This window comes from Corapipo altera, unplaced genomic scaffold (assembly GCF_003945725.1).
Source record: "Corapipo altera isolate COAL_440 unplaced genomic scaffold, ASM394572v1 62, whole genome shotgun sequence".
NCBI lineage: Eukaryota > Metazoa > Chordata > Aves > Passeriformes > Pipridae > Corapipo > Corapipo altera.
Window position 1 is genome coordinate 9,830,461 of NW_020884894.1, and position 13,537 is coordinate 9,843,997.

The 13,537-nt window shown below is 55.1% G+C and overlaps 2 protein-coding genes across 2 annotated transcripts; one reads left to right on the forward strand and one right to left on the reverse strand.

Annotated features, from left to right (window-relative positions):
* Positions 1-1,056: 1,056 nt before the first annotated feature.
* On the forward strand, positions 1,057-6,980 carry LOC113948754 (pancreatic secretory granule membrane major glycoprotein GP2-like). The gene is made up of 9 exons (XM_027646644.1): positions 1,057-1,099; positions 1,923-1,989; positions 2,181-2,348; positions 3,086-3,291; positions 3,852-4,012; positions 4,598-4,843; positions 5,493-5,652; positions 6,071-6,215; positions 6,858-6,980. The coding sequence occupies exons 1-9, from the start codon at positions 1,097-1,099 to the stop codon at positions 6,956-6,958; spliced, it is 1,257 nt and encodes a 418-aa protein (XP_027502445.1). The 5' UTR covers positions 1,057-1,096; the 3' UTR covers positions 6,959-6,980.
* A 545-nt stretch (positions 6,981-7,525) lies between these two features.
* On the reverse strand, positions 7,526-13,114 carry ADGRG3 (adhesion G protein-coupled receptor G3). Its single transcript, XM_027646961.1, is given in 13 exon segments — positions 7,526-8,286; positions 8,687-8,961; positions 9,405-9,498; positions 9,795-10,078; positions 10,229-10,341; positions 10,842-10,942; positions 11,017-11,056; positions 11,140-11,262; positions 11,351-11,491; positions 12,013-12,118; positions 12,200-12,353; positions 12,442-12,471; positions 12,934-13,114. Coding segments are annotated over 13 exon segments (1,758 nt in total). The 3' UTR covers positions 7,526-8,170.
* Positions 13,115-13,537: the final 423 nt, after the last annotated feature.

Genomic DNA, 13,537 nt, shown 5'->3' on the forward strand with positions numbered 1-13,537 from the left:
TTTTTTCCTTTTTTTTTTTTTCTTTTTAATTGGCAGTCCATTAGGCTGCAAGCAGGGTCAGGTGATAAACACTTTTGTTTTCTGGTTTTTTGTTGTGGTTAGGAAAAAATATAGATGGATGGATGGATGAATATTCACATTAGCTGCTATGTTATGGTAACTGTAGCAATTAAAGCTCTGAGGAAGCAAAGAGTACAGTCAATATATATCAAGAAGCATCATCTTGAGTGATTACTGCTGTTTTGCACATGGTTACTGTTGCCCAAATGGCATGAAGCTGTGTTGAGGGGGGCAGGGGGAAGATTAGGTTGGATATTAGGAAAAGGTTCTTTATCCAGACGGTAGCACTGAAACAGGATCCCCAGGGAAGTGGTAACAACACCAAGCCTGACAAGAGTCCAAGGAGTGTTTGGACAATGCTTTCAGGCACATGGTGGGATTGTTGGGGCTGTCCTGTACAGGGCCAGGAATTGGACTCGATGATCCGTGTAGTTCCCTGCCAACTCAGGATGTTCTGTGATTCAAATTGAGGTAGGACCAAGCCCTCGTCCCTCCATCTCTCACCAGTACTTCTCAGCAGCTCTTAGATGCCAGAAATCAATAAAAACACAGCTCAAGCAAATGTATGTTGTGGTTGCAAAACTGCCTGTACTCAGTATCCAGAATTATCTGGCCTTCACATGTGCCACTGTGGTATCTGTTGCTACTGTTGCATCAAAAACAGGTAGCACAAAACCAGCTGGATGCACCAACCCCGAGATCCCCGGGGGTTTTGCAGATGCTCCCCCTGTTTGGGATCCCACTGGGGCTGTGAAATGGGTCAGTGCTCACAGGCCATTGGCTCACTGGAAGGGCCATCCATGCTAGAGGATGGGCTTTCACAGAGAGTCCTTTCCTCCCCGGCCCTGAAGGATGCTAAGCTGGCTCTTGTGCAATCGCAGAGGCAGCATGTTTGCGTGGGGGAGAGGGATGAGCTGCCAGGAGGCGATATAAGGCGGGAAGCAGGGAGCAGGGAAGCAGGGAGCAGGGAAGCAGGGAGCACGGAGTGGCCTCGGGGCGGCACTGGGTGGGTGGAGGAGCAGAGCGTGGCCTGGCGATGGTAAGTGGGATGAAATCAAGGTAGTGGGATCTCTCAGGACTGGAGCAGGGAATAAACCCCCCTTGCCCAGCAGTCCAGCAGTCACACTTAGGGTTGGTGGAGGGGTGGAGGAGTGCATGTGCTGCCGGACCAGAGTGGGGCTTTTGGCATTGGCTTTGTCCTGCTCTCAGACAGAGCATTGCCCAGCCATCAGCCCTGGCTGACTCACATCCACGTCTCTGATAAGGAGTATCCAGTGTTCAAGCTGTTCCAGGACTGTGCCATTAGTTTCCCTGAAGAAATCCATTATCTGTACCGATAGGGGAGGTGACTTAATCTGGTGTCTTTTTTTCACTAATTTTAGTTGTGTTCAAGGCTTTGGTTTTGGGGTGTTTTTTTCTGTTGTCTCCTTGTTGTAGATATGGGCTACTGGAAAAGTGAGAATCCTTTTGAAAATCCTAACTTTTCAAAAGAGCTGTAGTGGGAAGAAGGAAACTCCTTCCCTCTTTGGGGAGCCCAGACTGATGCCTCACCTCTGCAGTTTTACTCAAAGTGCCTGTTCTCACTGAAATGTGGCTTTGTCACTGTCAGCACATCCCTGCAGGTCCAAGGGCTGCTTTCTCCCACCTTCTCTTTCTGGAATCTCTACCTAAATTCAGAAGAGTATTTGACCCTTGTGTTAGCCTGAGGGGGTAGGAAATTACTTTGTGCCATCAAACCTAAGAAATACAGTACAGATACTATTGCATCCATGCTTGAGGGTTCACTCTTTCTGAATGACTGCAAACATGTCCAGCGAGCATGATACAAACCCATGGTACCCAGAGCCTGCTTGCTTCTCCAGGAAAGGACTGTGAGATATTTGTTGCTGTTCTCTGTGCTCTGCCTGGCTGGCTGTGAAGGCAATAAGGGTGAGTTTCCCTGTACTCTGTCCCTGCTGGGTCATGGATGGGTAGTATGGAAAGATCCTCCCCCTAGGCAAGAATCTCAGTCTCTGAGAGATGTGCAGGTCTTCCTGCAGTGGGATGAGTTCATGCTCACATCTCTCATCAGGGAGATGTTCTTGATGCATTTCAGCTCACTTGCCTTTCCTTTGCTGCAGGTGAGCTGGGGAGCACACATGGCCTGAGGCCACGGGTTGCCCTCCACCTCAAGAGGAGCCCAGATGCCTGCCTGTCCAACCCGTGCCAGCACCAGGGGCACTGCCAGGTGATGGGAGACAGACCAGTTTGCAGCTGCAAACCAGGCTTCAAAGGGGAATTCTGCCAAGGTAGGGCTGGGAGTGCTGGTGAGCCCTCCCCAGTCTGCCCAGGGGCACCAGAGGGAAGGGTGATGGGCACAATGCACTGGTATTACCATTCCAGGAGAACATCCCACCTCCTGGTTCAGGTGCATTCCCCACGACTATAACCATGTCCTCGACTACATGTTGGTACAAGACCCAGTCACAGGGCATTTTCTTCTTCCCCTAAAGCTTCAATTCCTTAATTCCTTGGCTGTGCCGTGGTGTAGCTGTGCCAGGGCAGCATGGCATGCTGCAGGGCACAGCTGCCTCACCATCTCAGAACAACCACACACATTCTGACACAGCTACAGTGAAGCCCCTTCCAAGCACTAGCCAAAAACTGTGTCTTCTTCCTCTGAAGGACAGGGTTGCTGTCCCTGTCTGGTGCCCTTGGCAGACTGTGGGGATTCTGTGGACAGAATAGGAAGGGGCCAGGCCCACAAGATCTGCCTTTATGTCTTGAGCTTAAGGACTGTGTCTGTTCAGAGTAGTGGCAGCCATGGACTTGTGCAGGTCTTAGAAAATACCAGACCCACATTAACTTCTGCATGTTCCCAAAGGTCTGTCTTTTGCCCAGTGTCTCTGAAGAGCCCTGCCAGCAGCCTCCACCAAGGCTGGGATGAGGGTCTGCTGAGCTCAGTGGGACTGTGCCATCCCACAGCTTTCATAGGGCTCCTTCAGGCCTCTTCCTTATTGCTATTGCAGATGGCTTTTTCCCCCAGATGTGGTACTGAAGCTGGCCTGTGAGGAGGAACATATGAAGATGATGGTGAGGAAGGAGGTGTTTGAACTCTTGAAAATCCCACGGGAGCTTGTCCACTTGAAGAACCAGGCGTGCAAGGTCTCAGAAAAGGAAGAAGAGGGTGAGCTGTTTTTTTCAGCCACCCTCACTGGTGAAAACCACACTGCCTGTGGGTCAATAATCCAGGTAAGGGTCCAGCAGATCATTTCTGCATAGCTCCAAAGCCATGAGAGGAGCAGACATGCTGAGTGGGGACAGCAAAGACTTTTCCTTTTTTATCTAGGTGTTGTAAAGTTCTCTTTCCCTTTGAAAGGCTTCCCTGGGGATGTCAGAAGCCTCTGCTGCTGTGCTGGCAGCACATTTTGCCCGATTTAGCAGAGCATGGAAGTCTCAGTGTGTGCTTCACTAGCTGATAACAGCCCTCAGCTTTCTGACCACACCCTCTGAGCTCTGCAGCCCCGGCCTCTTGGTCCCTCACTTGCTTCATGGATCAGGAAGGGTGCAGAGGAACTGGTGCTCCAGCTCTGCATTTTGCAGAAGAGCCCTCACCCGTGCTCGCTGTGCTGACTCCTGCCTGCTCTGCTGGTGGCTCCCAGTAGCCCCCAAACACAAGACTTGAGCTGAAACCCCAGCAGATATCCAAGCCTGGAACAGCTACAGCTGAGTTGCACCTTCTGAGCTGGAGCTTGGATCTCTGTGTATGGATTTAGTCATAATCTGGACACTTGATTTCTGTGTCATTCCAGAAAAATAACTCCCATGTCTCCTACTCCAACGTCATTGAGTCAGAGCAGGAAGCCCATGGGGCCATGATCTCCCGGAGTTTTCAGCTGGAAGTGCATTTCTCCTGCATCTACGCCTATGAGCAGGTGGTGAGGCTGCCCTTTGCTCTCACTGCTGTTGACAAGTGAGTGGTGCTGTTTCTCCTTGCTGCTGACATGGTGTCTTTGAGCTCGCAGAAAAGTAGATGCCTTCAATGAGGTGATTTGCAAAGGCCCTGGGGGGCCCCTAGAGAGCCCTGAGAGCAACGCCATACATACTGGTCTGCCATCCTGGCCTCCCTTTTTCTTCCCAATGTGTTTTTTCAACACAGGGTTTGGGCCTGGGGCAGGGCCAAAGAGGGGCACACACAATCTGCCTTTCTCCTGTCCTCACTGCTTGAAACCAACTATCCAAAAAACGAAGGGTGGGAACTGAAAGAGGCCCCCACCAGGCTCCCATGGAGGTGCAGGGTTAGGATTGCCTTTCTTGTAGCCCTCACTGGCCAGGGAGTCAATGGGATACACTGCAGCTCTTTGCTTCTGTCTACACATGGCACAGAAGGCAGCTCAGGGCCTGGCTCTCACGAGGCTCCACCTGGGAACAGAGGCACATCCAGAGTCAGGGCACCTGCATCAGTGGCCTGACTTGTGCTACATTCTTCCTGCTTTCTCATTCTGTTTGGGAGCCCTCATCGTCTGCTCTCCTCTCTTCTCTTCATCACTGCTCCCAGGCTGGTGCAGTCTGTGGTCAGGGAAGGACACTTCAACGTCAGCATGAGACTGTACAAGTCCCCCTCCTACCTCCAGCCTTATCACCTGCCAGCTGCAGCCATCCCCGTCACGGACACACTCTATGTCCTGCTGAAGATAGAAGGACAGCACCAGCTCAAGTACTTCCTGCTGAGTATTTTGGACTGCTGGGCCACCCCGAGCATGGATCCCTTCCAGAGCGTGCAGCACAAGCTCATTGAGCAGGGGTGAGTGGAGAGCCCCCAGCACACCCGGTCTCCTTGCACCACGAGCACAGTCACATCTCTTTCCTGGGTGATAAGGACGGGAGCAATGAGCAGTGACACCATCATTGCTCATAGGTGGAACCTGTGGGGGACACCATCATCAAACAGCCAGAGCAGCCCCACAATGAGCCTCCAAAAAACTCTGAACTGAGTCCCCTCTCCTGCTCTGCTCTCTTGCTTCTGGTGTTGCTCCTGGCCAGCTAGGGAGGCAAAGGGCAAGAGGGAGAGAGGGGAGACTCTGCTGGGATGTGCAGATCACTGGGATGTGCAGTCTCCATGAAAATCCTGCCTTAGAGGTGGCTGCAGCCAAGCTAAAGCCAGAAACGTGTCTATCTGGGAAGTGGGAGCCACAGCCAGGCTCACTCCAGCCCTGCAGAGCAGCTGTGGCCCCGCAGAGCAAGACATAAGCCAGCCCCTGGGCTGCTAGCAGCTCCTCCCTGAGCTGGGCACGACACAGATTCCAAGGAAAGGCATCCCCACCGGCACTGAGGAAGAAATAGGCCTGTTCAGCAAAGCCTAGGGGCTGCACCTGGTCTTTGTGGGATCCGGTGTTCCAGGCTAGGATGCTTCCCCTCATTTGGCACTCACTGACCAAGCTGTCATGTCCCAGGTGTCCCCATGATAAGACAGTGACCTACCTGAATGCCATTGGAGAGAGCAGCACCGCCAAGTTCAGCTTCCAGATGTTTCGGTTTGTTGGTTACCCCGAGGTGTTCCTGCACTGCCGTGTCCGGCTCTGTCTCCCCAGCGGTCCGGAGCCCTGTGCCAAGGTGAGCCCTTGCTGTTCTGCACCATCACCTGGCCAGGTGTGGTGCTGGGGAAGGCATGCTCCTTGCAGTAGGGGCTCTGCTCTGGTTCTGGATGTCTCACACAACAAACATCAGGAGCTCACCCCAGTGCCCTGAACCAAAGGCACAAGAGCTTGAACCTAACAGAGAGCTCCTTTCCCTCTTCCCTCTGGCTACTGGGTATTTGCAGGAGGAGGAGCTGATGCCAGGATTTGGGGAGGAACGGGCTAAGGTTCTTTAGGACCTGGTTTTTCTCATGCTCTGGGGTCCTGACTGCTCCCAGGCTGCAGCCCCAGTAGGGTCTCTGCCAGCAGGAGACCTCCAGGATGGCCCTTGCCCTTTGAGCAGGCTTTTCCCCTGTCCTCTGGTTCCATCACCCTTCCCTTGGCCCTGTTGACAGCAATGCCCAAGGCACTTGAAGAACAAGAGGGCACTGGTGGATGACTACAACAAGATTGTCTCCTATGGGCCCATCCACCTGCTGCCTGCTCCTTCCTTGGGAGCAGAGACCCACCATTCCAGCACTGACCAACAGGACCTGGCAGGTATGTATGTCCTTCTGGGGAGAACAGGAGCAGCTTCCAGACCCTTGCAACTCTCTAGGTAGTGCCAGGTTGTTAAAAGGGCTGCTAAAATCTGTACACAGAAGTGTGGAGTCCTTCGGGTGTCATGGCCATGCACGGCAAATTCCAAAACCAAACCAGCACAGAGCTCTGTGTGAGTGGCTCCATGCCAGGCACAGGTTGGGATCAGCAGGCAGCTGGGCAGGAAGGGACCCGAAACCAGGAGACTGTTGGTGCAGCATACCAGCCAGGGAAGGCTTGGTTTTCATACTGGACCTCTGCATCATCAGCCCAGCAAGGCAGGCTCCTCCTGAGCACTGAGGGCAATCCAGGAGATCCAAGCAGCAGTCCAGGACCAGGGTTGGGGACAAGCCCACCTACAGCATAGATCAGACCAGGCATGAATGCTGAGCTCTTGGGCAGCAGGGGTGGGTGGAGGCCATTTGGGGTGACTGAGTCCTATTAGTGCCCTCAGGATTCCGAAGTACCCCCAGCTCCAGTGGCTCCTGCCCTTCACAGGAGGTGACCTCCCCCAAATCCGCCCCAGCCAGGAGATGCTGCACTGGGGCTCAGAGCTGGCTCAGGGGACACAGATATGTCACTACTCTCTCTCCTCTTTGGCAGGACCCAGCCCGTGGCTGCCCGGGGCCCTTGTCCTGCTGTGTGTGCTCGGTGTGCTCACCGTGGCTGCAGCAGCCGTCAGCGTGGGGCGGCGAACGGGTTAGGAAACAGCTGTTTCCAAATAAATGTGACAGTGGCAGAGAGCCTCTTGTCTGTGTCTTTATGGGTTTGGGGGGGAAGGAAGAGATGGTTGGACACAAACAGTGCATGAAGGTTGAGGCACATCAGAGTGTTTCCGTTCCCTGTAGCATCCCCAGGACCTTCTCATTCCCTCCCGGCCCAGGCTCTCTAAACTCAAAGCATGTACCCTGGGCTGAGAGGGTCCTTCTTCCTGTGTTCCTCTTCCTCAGAGTCACCCTCTGGAGAAGTGGGGTGATGGAGGTATCCCCACACTAGGTACTTGCCCACCAAAGCTGGTCTTTGTGTGGTTCTGTGTGACACAGATGTAGTGTTAGCAGAGAAAGGGTTGCTCTGTGCATGCACACCCGTGTGCGTGTGTGCATCTATCCCCACTGATTTCTCCCTTCATCCATGACAAATTACCAACAAGGTTTCTGCCTATTGATACATCCTTAGTATAAAGCAAATAGCAAACAATATTGTAGGTATCAAAGACTAAATCCACAGTGCTCAGAGAGCTGGCAGGGATTTAATACTGAAACATAGATCAGGAGAAGACAAGCAGTTGCCCTGCAAGGTGGCTGTGTCTGAGCTTTCAGCTGAAGCACAGCATCCATGCAGGAATCATTGTTGGTCCCTGAAGGTGTTTTGCAGGAATCACACCCAGCAGATCCCTGCCAGAGAGCAGGAGATGTATTGCCCAGAAACTCATGGGATTTCTCTTTTTTTTGCTGGTTCCCAGACCTGAACCTCCCATGTCTGGAGTGAGTCATTCCTCTCCCTCACACGGCAGGAAATCCATTGCTGGGCTGGTTCAGCACCAAAGGCCATCTCTAGTGAAGAGGAGGATGGCTCCATCACAGCTGAAGATGGGCGGTTCTTGAGCCCATGGGCTCCCTCCTCAACCCTTCAATAGCCCTTTGGGGGATGAGATCAGGGGCATTTCAAGACCATGGAACTTCAGCCTGGAGGGACTTTGGCAGAAGGGTCATCTCTGGAGCTCCTTGCCCAAGGCAGGCCACCAGGAATGGACGAGCAGAAGCAAAGAGCCCTGCTGAGGTGGATCATGCCCACTGAAGGGTAAACTCAGGTGTGGCAAACTGATTCCTCCCTCCATGGGGAAGCTGCATCTGCCAGGATCAAAGATTTCTTTCAGCAGATGCACACACAGGCAGGAAGAGAGTTCCAGCCAGGAGCTACTCCTGGGAGACTGTGGTGTTTTTGTCATGTCTGATGATGTGGGACAGGGAGCCAGTGGTCTCCTTTGTCTTTGGGTAGTAGAGGATGACCAGCCAGATGAATATGAAGATTCCTGCAGGGAAAGGAATACAAACACTCAGCAGCAGCAGGAGATGGTGGGCATCTTGCCAGGATGCTGGCAGCATTTTCCTGCTGCTTCCAGGGAATTCTCCCAGCTCACTCCTGCCCCCCATACTTCAGGTGGACCATTAGGCTGGGACATGCCAAATGTCCCTAATCATCTGCTGAGGAATGACTTTCTTGGAGGAAAAACATCCCCTGTGGAGAGGATGTGTTTGGAAGCATGAGCATCTCCATGCTGGTGACTGGGACCTGCTGCTTGACAGGGCCTGCCATTCAGTGCTGGGAAGATGCTGGTGCCTTGGCACCCCTAGTCAACCCCCTGCCAGGCTCCTGCCTCCTCCATCTTCCCCACCTGAGCTCAGAGAACCCAGCTCAGAGGCAGCACTGACCTTGGAGAGAGTTGAGGATGGTGAAGAGGTAGAGCACGGGTGCAGAGGAGATGCCATAGGTGAGGAATGCCAGGGCCCAGGTGGCTCCCAGAAGGCAGAAGAGCCCTGCTGCCACTAGGGCCACCTTCCAGGGCTTGCCTGCCCCTGTACCCTGCAAGCTGCAGCTCTTCTGGGTCACCACCCCAAAGAGAACCATGTTGAAGAGGAATATGAGGCTGAAGTAGCCACAGTTGGTGATGTAGTGGAGCAGGACATGTTTGGAAGTGATCCAGCACCTGAAAAGAGACAACCACAGTGCCTCCAGTGGCCCTGCAAGCCCCAGAAGCACTCATGGGAGCCTCCACATAGGGATGTTTCAGGAATGCAGGGACACTCTTGTCCTGGGGGGATTTTCCAAGGCCGGGATGAAGCAAGGGGACAGTGGTGCATATCCACTGCCCTTGTGTTGCTCAGCTGGGAGGGATCCTGGGGAAGCTCCAGGTGGACCTTGGACATCCCTCCATGACCTGGAGGGCTGCAGGCATGGCCAAGGAAGCTCAGCATGACAGGTGGTGGGGGGGGTGGCGGATATGTTGTAATCACAATTAAGGAAGCAGAAGCATGGCATAAAGCCAAGCTGGATGGGTGCAATCCCTGACTGCTGCACTCCCAGCAGGACTGGGCTACCACTCCCTGTGCCAAAGGGCCACCTGAGCCCTGTGGGCAGTGGTTCACGCACAGGTGGGCTATGACCTGGTGGTCCATGGTCTGGATGCTGTACTCTCCGTAGCTGCCAATAGTTCCTGCCACTCCCACCACGAGAACGGGCAAGCCTGGAAGAAGGGAGACACACAGAATCACAGAATTGTTTAGGTTGGAAAAGACCTCTAAGATCATCGAGTGCAACCATTACTCCAGCACTGCCATGTTCACCACCAAAGCATGTCCCCAAGTGCCACACCCACCCATCTTTTGGACACTTCCAGGGGTGGTGACTCCACCATTGCCCAGGGCAGCCTGTTCCAGTACCTGACTACCCTTTCAGTGAAGAAATTTTCCTTACTATCCAATCTAAACCTCCTAGCACCCCCCTCTCCCCTAAGCTCTCTCCCAGGCTGGCAGTGCTCACCCCAGCCAAGCAGGCACAGCTTTGCCAGGTAGTGGTGGATGTAGACACCAAGGACCTTGACGAAGAGGAGGTAGAGTTGACAGCCCTCCAGCGCCGTCCAGGTGAAGCAGCAGAGCAGGCAGTAGTGGGTGAGCCCCCCCAGGACCTTACAGGTCCCCGGCTGGCTCCTACCAGAGAGCCCACTGTTGAGCAGGAAGGACAGGTTGAGGAGGAACAGGCTGCCCACGAGGTTCATGTGCAGCCCCAGGTTGATGCGCACGGTCTCCTCAAACCTGAACCTGCACCTGAGTGTTCCCAGAGGGACCAGGAAAGGTAGAGGTCACAGGTGAGCAGGGCCTCCTGCTGCATCTCAGCAGGTCCATGCAGAGGCACCAGAATTGCCCCACATCTCTCCTGGCTTGACAAGTCCCCGTGGAGCTGCTGGCACATCCTACCTTATGAAGAGGCAGAAGGCGACAGTGAAGATGGAAAAAGCCATGGCTACCCCACAGCCAGCAGTGGCAACAGCCATCAAGGCTTGTGCTGTGGAGCTGTCCAGAGCTGGGTTCTATGAAACATGCACATTTTATGTTAGACAGGCCCCAGACCAGCCTAGAAAACCCAACTGCAGCTACCAGAGCCACAGGGTTGATAAACCTGGTGGACTGCTGCAGAGACCCCATACAAGCCCCCTGTCTGGCCAGCAAAAGGTCTTTGTGGGGAGCAAGGCAGTGGTGGCTCAGAGGAGATGCTCCCCAAGGTGGGGTGAGGAGTGGGTGAAGTGGACCACCACAACCACCCTCCTGAGAGACTTCACCAGGATATGGGACCTTAAGCCTTGTTGCTCCAGAGCCTGCATTAGGCTGGGGCCTTTTCTGGGCTGTCCTGCTGTGCTGACCTGCTGCTGCCCTCCTGAGCTGGGGCTGGGCTTGTGTTTGGGACCCAGGCTTGCATGGAAACAGCTATAACTATCCCTGTGTGGCTACTCATGACACCAGAGGGGCCACCAAAGCAGGCAGGCAGCACTGTCAGGGCACAAGCAGGAGCTGTGGGGAGTGGGGTCATCACCAGGAGGAGGGTGAAGAAGGTGAGATGGTCACAGGAGCAGACTGTCTTCTGGTCCCCAGGCTGTGTGACACATCCACTGCTGCGCCAGCCTCCTGCCTGCCCTGCAGCAGGAAAGGAGTGACAGTGGAGAGCACTGAGCACAGCCCCACACACCCGGCCCCACTGAGGACTGTACCTTTGCTGGGATCCCAGAAGACACACTGCGGGGTGACATCCTGCCAAAAGGGACAGCAGCATCAACTGATGCCACAGTGAGGGGCACTGGAGAAGAGGTGGAGGGCAGGCAGGGCTGACTTACACGGGGCAGCTGCCTGTGGGTGAAGGTGAGCTGCACGGGGTCCCGCAGCCCAGAGATGCTGGTGTTTCCCACTGTGATGCCCACCACGGTGTCGTCCAGGACCTGCCCTGCCTGGTTGACTTCCTGCATGGGGGCAACATTGCCTGAGCCGAGCTGGTGTGTAGCGAGTGCCGGCAGCAGCAGGAAGGGTGCCAGCAGTGCCAGCTCATACCTTGAACATGCCAAGCTGCTGGATGTTGAGGACTGTCACCACTACACGCACTATCTGGCTACTCAGAGACCGAAATATCTCCCTAGGGAGATGGATTTTTCCTGCCTTCCCCTTCTCTGTGGTGTTCAGCATGCTGGGGCCCTGAGGTGAAGAAGAACAGTGAGAGGTTGTTGCTGGGCAGGTCACTTCTCTGCTTGGGACCCACCAACCTTGCTCCAAATTCAGCCTGAGGGCAGAAGGAGAGAAACTCATCCCCAGCAGCTAGAGGCAGAGCTGGGAGTGGGACTCACAAGGTCCTCAACCCATGATCACCCATGCGTGGGACATCCATAGCTGTGAGAGGCTGTGGGGGGGCAGGAGGCCCAAGGTCACACACATTCCACGTTCCTCCTCCTTTCCTACCTTGCTCTCCCCGTGACCACCCATGTCTGCTAGAATGGCTCTCAGGGAGGGCTCTTTCCTCCCAAGCACCATTTCATGTGACTCCTTGCCAAGGGATGTTAAAATTGATGTGGGTCCATGACGCAACCCCAGAACAGAGCGGAGGAAGAGCACAGCAGGGCACACCACACCCCAGGGCAGGGGCCGAGGGGTGCTTGGAAAAGGGATGCTTGGAAGGTGTGGGACCACCCAAGCGAGGGAGAGGGAAGGGCACATCTCACCTCCGTGGGGGAAAAGGTGATGAGAACATCATGGATGGCAGCCCTGCTGACATTCAGGAGCAGCTTCTTGAGCCCAGCCAGCCGACTGTGCAGCCCCTGCACCTCCCTGCAGGACAGCGGGGCTGTGGGACTAGTGGATGCAAGGAGCTGAGCCCCCAGACCCTGCCATGGCCAGCCCGGCTCCTACCTGAACCAGCGATCCCGCAGGCAGGCACAGGAGGGGCTGTAGGAGCGCCCCAGCTCTGGGCAGTGCTGGGGCAGCTGGAGGATGCCAAACCCCTGTTTCTCCGGCTCCACCGTCACGTTGCAGCACGAGAGGGAATCATCACCCCGACCCAGAGCTGGGGAGGATGGGAGCAGGGTGACCACGAGGCACCATGGCACTGGGTGGGCACTGGGGCGAGGGTAAGGATGGGGGGCACCACTCACCGGAACAGCGCTCATTTCCCCCGGCAACATCTGGAAGAAGAGTATGTGAAGAAATGGAGGGAAAACCCCAAAATCTAGGGTGAGTCCTCCCCTTGCCCACAAGGGAAGGGGAGGCAGGAGAATCTGGCAGCTACCAGGTTTGAAAAGAACAGCTCTGCAGCTACATGGGCTTCAAAAACACCCAGACAGCCATCAGGGCTGGTGAGGACAAAGCCACTGTGTCCAGCACCCCCAGGAGGGATTGTAGAAGAGACCCTGGGCTGCTGGTTCCAGATTTTAAAAAATGCCCCAGCAGCAAACCCCCCAACTCCACTTGCCTCTGCCAGTTCTGCACATCCCAGCAGGGACTGTCCTTCTGGCCTGTCCACTTTTCAGGGTGAAATACCCCACCATGGTCTTTGGGTCAACACCTTCCCATGCGAAAACCTTCCCCTCAAGCCCATGGCACCCTCCACATCGAGGATGTGTGTCCCCCCCTCACCCACCACTCACCAGGCAGCATCAGGAGCAGCAGGATGGTGCCCAGGGACAGGTTCATGCTGCTTTGTGGGGTCTCCTGACCACCCCTGGCTGTCCCACCTCACTCCAGTCCCCTCGTCTCAGCAGCTCAGCTCCTCCCCAGGCTCTGCCGGGGCTTGTGGCCACTCCTGAGGCAACGGGGCTGTGTCTTCATTTCCTTTCTGAGAACCCCTCACGCCTTCCTGTGGGCTGGCAAGGGACCTCCTGCCCTGGCTCACAGCAACAGTGACAACTGTCAGAGCTGCAGCATTTCCCTCTGGGCTCCTTCTGCTCTCTGACGTGGGGCTTTTTGCTCTCCCTTTCTCTCCCCAGTCCTGCCAAGGGGTCAATAGCACCCACCAGCACGGTGACATGCTGGAGCATCCCCCTCCTAAATTGGGCATCACCACAAACTGTTGGGATGAAGCATCCCCTTCCTGGGAAGGTGTCCCTGCCCCAGGTGAGTGCTGGAAGCCGAGGGGAGGGGGATGAGCTGCAGCCAGAGCACCCTCTGGAAGGGGAAATGGTGGAAAAGGAGATGTGGTGCTGCACTTGCAAGCAGCACAGCCAGGACAGCCAGGTTCTGCCTGGCCCCACA

Excerpts from the sequence above, each read along its gene's own strand:
- LOC113948754 (XM_027646644.1), top strand. Across the intron at positions 3,292-3,851 it reads CCTGTGGGTCAATAATCCAG|AAAAATAACTCCCATGTCTC; the intron begins GTAAGGGTCCAG and ends GTGTCATTCCAG. Across the intron at positions 5,653-6,070 it reads GTCCGGAGCCCTGTGCCAAG|CAATGCCCAAGGCACTTGAA; the intron begins GTGAGCCCTTGC and ends CCCTGTTGACAG.